The sequence below is a fragment of the Empidonax traillii genome, unplaced genomic scaffold, assembly GCF_003031625.1.
Source record: "Empidonax traillii isolate 1590-97213 ecotype Southwest subspecies unplaced genomic scaffold, ASM303162v1 scaffold3863:size23507, whole genome shotgun sequence".
NCBI classification, from domain to species: Eukaryota; Metazoa; Chordata; class Aves; order Passeriformes; family Tyrannidae; genus Empidonax; species Empidonax traillii.
The window spans coordinates 2413-10699 of NW_020959056.1; the positions used below are offsets into that span (position 1 = coordinate 2413).

At 54.1% G+C, this 8287-nt stretch overlaps 1 protein-coding gene across 1 annotated transcript; it reads right to left on the reverse strand.

Annotated features, from left to right (window-relative positions):
* Positions 1 to 952: 952 nt before the first annotated feature.
* Positions 953 to 7472, reverse strand: LOC114072750 (dysferlin-like; the record flags this gene model as incomplete). Its single annotated transcript, XM_027910608.1, has 7 exons — positions 7385 to 7472; positions 6345 to 6515; positions 5890 to 6032; positions 3182 to 3314; positions 2126 to 2221; positions 1824 to 1919; positions 953 to 1094 (listed from the first exon to the last, which is right to left on the reverse strand). Coding segments are annotated over exons 2-7 (780 nt in total), but the record flags the coding sequence as incomplete, so codon positions are not given.
* Between the last annotated feature and the right edge of the window lie 815 nt (positions 7473 to 8287).

Genomic DNA, 8287 nt, shown 5'->3' on the forward strand with positions numbered 1-8287 from the left:
CCAAGCCTCGGGAGGCAGGATTGCCCCTGCTGCCCACACACCCCCAGCAATCAGGGCATCATGGAATGCTTTGGGTTGGGAGGGACCTTAAAGGATCCTCCAACTCCAAACCCCTGCTGTGGGATCAGCACATTCCACTAGAATTCCCCTCCTCTTACTGCTTTCATCCTCCTGATCTCCAGGTGAGGAGCAGCAAACTCAAGGGAATAGATCTCCTTGCCCTGCAGAGTTCTGTGTCCAGTGTTCCCTAATTTCCATTATTTCCATAATTTCCACTATCCAATTTTCACTGGCATTATCCCACACATCCCAATTCCATCCCTGTTTCCTTCCCTCCGTGAGATTCCCACATCTGACCATCCCATTGCACCAGCTGATCCAAGGCACACCAGGAGCAATAACAGGTGAAGGAATCACATCCATCTGTAACTTCCCAAGTGAGGAACTCTCTATCAGACCAATCTTCTCCCTGAATCCCAGATCAAAGCTTCCCTTCCCATCAGTGGTACACCCCAAGCTGTGTTCCCCTCAGGAATTTGGAGACAGCTGCTTCCTTTCCCTCCTCTTTAGCCCACCTGGAAGTTCCTGTGCAGGCAGACATCCCCATTTCCCTGGTGGAGGCCAGAGGTTCCCACCAAACCATCCCCATGGAAACGCCCTCTCCATACCAACCAAGCCACCTCGGAAGTTCACCTGGAGAGCCCTTGGCCACCAGTGCCCCAATATCCATCTTTCCTGGGTGGATCCACCTCTCCAAACCCCTCACACAAACCACCTCTAACTCTGACCCCACAAACGTGGATTCTTTACACCAAATTCCCACAATCTGAGGTTCAGACACCACCAGGTAAAAGCTGAGCCTTGCACAGCTCCAGCTGGGAAGGTCTCAGACGCCAACCCCACCCCAGAATTCCCAGGAGAAGGCAGGAATTCCTCCCCCCAGGCCCCTCACCTTCTTCGCCACGTGGCACATCTGCTCAGCCGGGAGGTAATCGAAGGGGAAGACGAACCTCCAGTTGAAGTTGCCCTCTCCCCCCATGGACCTGTAGTGCACATCCGTCTTCTGCTTGTTCTCCTCGTGCCCCACCAGCCACCTGCAAAGCGCAGACAGAGCCCATGGAAAACCAGGAACACGGCGAGGATTCGGGATGTGAGCAGGAAATGAGACGAGTTCCTCATCCCTGCCGGGATTCCCTTTCCCCAGCTGAGCTCTGCAGCTCAGCTGGACTTTTTAATTCCCTTCCCAGGAATTCCAAGCTGCTCCCCACTCTTAGGTCTCTACGTGTCCATTTTGTCATGGGAGCATCCAAGAGATCCAAAGAAAAACGGTGTCCTTAAGCAGTTCTGAGCCCAGTGGAGACGTGTCTTCCAAGAAAATGGATCTACCCATGGAGAGGTCTGGCTCTGTCCATGGAGAGGTCTGGCTCTGTCCATGGAGAGGTCTGGCTCTATTCATGGAGAGGTCTGGCTCTGTCCATGGAGAGGTCTGGCTCTATCCATGGAGAGGTCTGGCTCTGTCCATGGAGAGGTCTGGCTCTGTCCATGGAGAGGTCTGGCTCTACCCATGGAGAGGTCTGGCTCTATCCATGGAGAGGTCTGGCTCTGTCCATGGAGAGGGTGGATCCATGCCTGCAGACAGGTGTATCCATCCATGGACAGAATGGATCCACCCCTGGAGAGGTGTGATGGTTCATCCAGCAGGATCCATGCCCACCCCAGCAGGATCCACGCTCACCCCAGCCATGTTGCTCCAAGACCCGTTTTAACCCTTTCCCTGCTGTTCCAGCTCCGGAATCCGGGCTCCCTGGAGCGGGAGGGCTCACCCTTTGACGTAGATGTCGCTCATCTTCTCCCCGGTGATGCTCAGGTCGTCCAGGATCACGTCCCTGGTGTTCCAGATGATGCAGCGCAGGTAGAACCTGGAGCACCCGGAACAACCGGCGTGAGGTGGGGAAACTCAATCCCAATCCCACCTGGGCAGCTGCTCCTGCCCTGAGCCGCCATCCCTGGGGATGATCCCACAGGGAAGGTGAATCCCACCCCGCCTGGCACCTCCAAGCCCTCCCAGCTGCCCAAGGAGAAGGGGCTGGACTGTCCTCTTTTCCCCCCAGGAATGCCCTGTTACCTCTTGGCTTTGCGGGGGCTGATGTTGAAAGGGGGCCCGGGATGTCCCAGGGATTTTGGGAACAGATCCACCCACATCTGCAGCTTTCCCTGCGGGGAAAGAACAACCTGTGAAGCCTGAGGAGCCTCCAAGCTGGGTCACCTGCCCCTCCTCGGGGACAGCCAGAGAATGCCACATGCTCCACAATTCCCTCCATGAACGGGGAGGATTCCCTCGTGGAAAACAGAAAATAAAATAAAATAAAATAAAATAAAATAAAATAAAATAAAATAAAATAAAATAAAATAAAATAAAATAAAATAAAATAAAATAAAATAAAATAAAATATAGAACAGAATAACATAAAAGAGAATAAAATAAAATGAAAGATGAAATTAAATACAGATAAAATAAAATAGAATAATGTAAAAGAGAATAAAATAAAATAGTATAGAATAAAAGAAAATAAAATATAAAATAAAGATAAAATAAAATAAAGATAAAATAAAGATAAGAGAGAATAAAAGAGAGCAAAATGAAATAAAATAAAATGAAGAGAAATAGAATGGAATAAAATAAAGATAAAATAAAATAGACATATAAAAGAGAATAAAGGAGAATAAAAAAACATAAAAATAAAATAAAATTAAAATAGAATAAAATAGAATAGAATAAAAAAAGATAAATTAAAAATAAAATAAAATAAAGATACAGATAAATTTCAAAGTGTGAGGCACAGCTGCTGCTGGAAATGCCCACGGGAGGCTGGAATCGATGTCCCCAAACCCCATTTTCAGGACAGCAATGGCTGGGTTGAGCCCCACCATGTGATAAGCAGAGCTCTGCTCCAGCCCACCCAGCTGGGAGCAGGAGGGAGTTTCCCCCCCCCTGGGAAAACCCCAATCCCAGAGCAGGGACCCCTGGCAGTGACAGGGCTGGTGTCATGGCTGGAATCCCTGTCCCCCAGTGCCCCCAGTGCCCCCGTGCCCACCCCACCTGCTCGATGCCAGGCTGCAGGGGGCTGGAATCCCTGTCCCCCAGTGTCCCCAGTGCCCCCATGCCCACCCCACCTGCTCGATGCCAGGCTGCAGGGGGCTGAAGAGCCGCCGTGTCTCCACGTGCTCGGGCACCAGCCCCTGCTTCCTCAGGGCCAGCAGCGCCAGCCGCTCCTCCACCGGCCCCAGGTGGGGATTCGGGGGCTTCCCGTCCTCTGCCAGAGGGCAAAGAGCAGCGTCACTCCCAGGGGATGGGGTTGGGATGTCCCAGGGATCACCACCAGCCTCGCTGCAGCCGGAGCAGGAGGGGCAGAGCCCCCATTCCCAAACCCATCCCCACAAACCCTCCTGGGCACAGCTGTCCCACCCCACGGGCAGGTCCCACTGCCAGGCCCTTTTCCCACGGGCAAACCCCCCCAGATGGGACAGGGACCTGCCCAGAGCCTCGTGTGACCACCCCCAAACCACGGGAACAGCACAAGGACCAGGCTGAAGGGCACAGAAAGGAGACCCCAGGCTCGGATCCTGTCCAGGGGTTCAGGGCTCCTAAAGCCATAGGAATTGGGGTGCAGGGTCCCCAGCAGCCCCCCAGCCCACGCTGCTCCTCTGCTGACATTCCCACCCCCACCAGAGGTTTGTCCCGTCATTCCAGCCCATCCAGGATCTTCAGCTGGGCAGAGGAATGAGCTCCCAAAGGGATCCCATTTCTTCTCTGCTGGGTTGGGGGTGAAAGACAGAAAGGAGAGGGGGAGGAAGGCCATGGAGACACCACCAGCACAGCTTGGTGGCTGATCCTGGTTCCACTTCCATCCCAGTCCCTGCTCTGCTCCTTCCTGCTCCCTCTGGGATATCTGTGGTCCTTCAAGGAAAGGGGCAAGGACGTGGCAGCCACGATGAATAAAGACTTGGAAGCATCTCCTCCTCCTCACCTGCTCCACACCAGACCCTCATCCTGCCACAGACCAGGATCCATCCATCCATCCATCCATCCATCCACCCATCCATCCATCCATCCACCCATCCATCCATCCATCCACCCATCCATCCAGTAAGGGTGGATGGCCAACCTGGCCTTGGCTGAGCCTGCTCCTGCCTCCCCATCCCATTCCATGATTTTGTACCAGTTGTCGGCCAGGATGACCCATCCTTGGAAGGGGCTGCCCAGGGAGGTGGTGGAGTCACCACCCCTGGAGGTGTCCAAGGAATGACTGGATGTGACACTCAGACAAGGTGGGGATCAGCCAGTTTGGACTCAGTTACCTCAGAGCTCTTTTCCAACCTTACCAATCCTGGGATTTCATGATCCCAAAGCTCTTTTCCCGCCTACAAGATTCCCTGGCTCTGTGAATCCAAACTGAACGATTCCCCAAGCTCCTCCCATGCCAGGCTGGGGAGGGAGCAGGACCTCACCCCAACCCCGCTGCCCTCCCAGGCTGTGCCCCTTCCAGGACCCTGGGAACAAAACACTGTTCCATAAACACCATTCCAGACCCAGGTGACACATCCCAGCTCCTTTCCTGGCAGGGCCTTGAAGTGCTTAACCCCGGCCATCTGGGCTCCATCCCAGCCATTCCCAGGCACTGGAAAGCTGGGCTGTGCACAGGGGGTGTGTCCAGAGCCAGGGGGAGACACCAGCCCCTCGGGAACAACTGCCAGGGGGTGGGATGAGGGGCTGGGGGTGTGGGATGAGGGGCTGGGAGTGTGGGATGAGGGGCTGGGAGTGTGGGATAAGGGGCTGGGAGTGTGGGATGAGGGCTGGGGCAGATGCTTGTAAAAGCCCTGCTGTGGTTTCCTGGCCCCAGCCCAGCCCCAGCTCCCAGCTGGTTCCCAGATCTCCTCCAGGTCCAGCTCCACACTTGGTTCTGCTTTTTGAACTCGCTGCCATTAAAGCAGAGGAAGGTGAAAGGCAGGGGGGTGGCACGGGGGGGACTCGCTGCTAAAACACCTCCCCAGCCCCAGCTGAAAACCTCCTGCTGCCCTCCTTCTCCTCCTCCTCCTCCTCCTCCTCCTCCTTCTCCTTCTTTCCCACCCAAGCCATCTCACGATTCCAAACTGCAGCTCCTGGGGGGGTTTCACCTGCCCCCCAGGGCCAAAACACCCCTTTTATGCCTTAAAGCAGAGATTTCTCACAGAGGCAACTCCTGTCCCAACGGTGTGGGGCAGGGGGGCATGAGCTGATGCCCAGGGTGCTAAAAGGGTCAGTGTTGGGGTGCTAAAAGGGTCAGTGTTAGGGGGGTAAAAGGGTCAGTGTTGGGGGGGTAAAAGGGTCAGTGTTGGGGGGGGTAAAAGGGTCAGTGTTGGGGTAGTTTTTGTGCAAACAAGAAAATATCTCCCCAGGCCTCGGAGACATTCCCAGACAAGCAGAGATTGGTTCTGCCCTTCCAGTTGGAGCCCCCCCCAAAGCCCCCTGAACCCTGAGGTGATCCCTGGGCACCGTGTGTGTGATCCTGTCTCCATCTAGTGACCCAGAAGGAGATTCCAATGGCACAGCTGCTCCTCCAGCAGCTGGAACATCTGAGCTTCTCAGCCCAGGATGGACTCCAGAGCTCCCACAGCCCAGGGAAGTCCCTCAAACTCAGTGTTCCAGTGGCTGGATTGCAGGTCTGGGTTCCCTCCCAGAGCTTGGGGCACAGCCAAGCTCGGGAATGGTGCAGATCCAACCTGGCCAGTGAGGTGGGGAGGATGGGGCTGTGCCCACCCAGCTGTTCTGGCCTCCATGGAACCCCCCCAAAGAACTCCAGCTCTGCATAAAGGAAACTCTGCTACCCTAAAAGATCCCTGTGCCCTTACCCAGCTCAGACAGGACGTATTCCTGATCCCTGAAGATGATCCGGTCGGATTTGTAGGTGGGGGCCTTGTAGTTGTGCTGCAGGGAGAAGAGCTGGAGCAGCTGGGAGGGACGGAGCTGGTCCCGCCACTGGTTGGGCCCGGAGCTGAAAACCAAACAGGATCATGGAAAGGGTTGGAAAGACCTTCAGGATCATCCAGTGGCAGGGGCAGGGGGCAGGGACACCTTCCACCATCCCAGACTGCTCCAACCTGGCCTTGGACACTCCCAGGGATGGGGCATCCCCTCCTTCCCTGGGCAGCCCGGGCATGGGGAGTGTCCAGGAGGCCCCAGGGGTGTAACGGGATCTCCTCAAGGGTTCCCACGTCCTTTGGAACATCTGGGGCTTCAGGAGGAGCACCAGTCCCCCTGGGGCCCACCCCGGTACCCCCCCAGCCCCGCAGCCCCCGGTACCCACACGCAGTAGGTGAGGGGCAGCCCGCAGCGCGCCCCGTAGCGCGACAGGAAGCGGTTCTCCAGGTCGATGACGGTCTCCCCGATCTTCTCGTCCTTGGACAGCAGGTCATAGTCGTACAGGGCCACCCGCAGGTCCTTCTCCAGGGGCAGTGTGCAGCTCAGCTCGAACATCCTGCACGAGGGGGCACGGCACAGACGGCCGGGAGAGGGGGGTGGGCCCTGGGAATGGACCCACAGCCCACCCCAACACACCAGTGCCAGTGGGAATGGACCCACAGCCCATCCCAACACACCAGTGCCGGTGGGAATGGACCCACAGCCCACCCCAACACACCAGTGCCGGTGGGAATGGACCCACAGCCCATCCCAACACACCAGTGCCGGTGGGAATGGACCCACAGCCCATCCCAACACACCAGTGCCAGGGCTGTGTTGTGTTGGCTCAGTTTATCATGGAATCATGGAATGGTTTGGGCTGGGAGGGACCTGAAAGATCATCCAGTTCCATGGGCAGGGACACCTTCCACCAGCCCAGCTTGGTCCAGCCTGGCCTTGGACACTCCCAGGGATCCAGGGGCAGCCACAGCTTCTCTGGGAAATTCATTCCAGGGCCTCACCACCCTCACAGCCCCAAATTCCTTCCCAATATCCCATCTATCCCTGCCCTCTGGCAGTGGGAAGCCATTCCCTGTGTCCTGTCCCTCCATGCCTTGTCCCCAGTCCCTCTCCAGCTCTCCTGGAGCCCCTTTAGGCCCTGCCAGGACTCTCAGCTCTCCCTGGAGCCTTCTCTTCTCCAGGGGAACCCCCCAGCTCTCCCAGCCTGGCTCCAGAACCATGGAATGGTTTGGGATGGAAGGGACTGTAAATCCCATTGATTCCACCCCCTGCCATGGGCAGGGACACCTTCCCCTATCCCAGGTTGCTCCAATCCTCATCCAACCTTGAGTGCAGGTTGGAATGGGAAGCTCTGGCTCATCCAGCAAAAATCCCTCAACATGACATAAGAAAATCCCACGGATCCCAAAGTGAATCCACACTCACTTCCCAAAGACAGGCTCCAGGGTACAGGGCAGGTAATTTTCCTGGTCGTTGATGGATTTCTTTCCCACTGAAATCTTCACGTAGGGATCGCACTGAGGGGAGGGAGAGACAGAGAATCATGGAATGGGTCGGGAAGGACCTTAAATCCCATCCAGTCCCACCCCATGCCAGGGGCAGGGACACCTTCCATAGACCAGGATGCTCCAAACCCCAACCCCTTGCAGTTCCAACAATCTTGGAAAATCAGCATTCACAGCCCAGAGGGACACTGGGGGCCAAACTTGTGACAGTTTGGGGTTTTCAGTGGGAAAAAAATAGGCTTTTTTCTATTTATTTTTAATCCCCAGGAGTCCTTTATGGGAGATTCCCAAGGACTGGAAAAACTTTGTTCCAAATCCATTTTCAAAAACTGGGCAGATCAAAAAGCAGTTTCATTTTCCTCATATATGTTTTCATGCATTTCATATATTTTATACATATTTCATATAATTTTTATTTTCCATATATATTTGATATATTTCATATATATATATTATTTTTCATATATTTCTTTTATATCTTTCATATATTTAATATAAATATTGTTTCCCTTCTATTTTCCACATCTATTTCTTCACCTATTCAAAAATTTCCCATCGTTTTCCTTACTTTCCCCCTGTTTCCCAGTGGAACAAAAACAGTCAAAAAGGATCTTTCCCTGAGATTATTTTTTTTGGGGGGGGGGTGCAAATTGAACCAAAATGAAAACATTTCTCATTTTGCCCAAACCCAATTTCCTTTTTGCCTTTAAATTTCCCTTCCACGCCGGCAAAGGAATTCCTGGGAAAGAGAGGATTTCATCACCCTTTGGCATCAAAATTCCAAAAAAAAACCCACTAAAAAGCCAAAACTCAGCCACATATT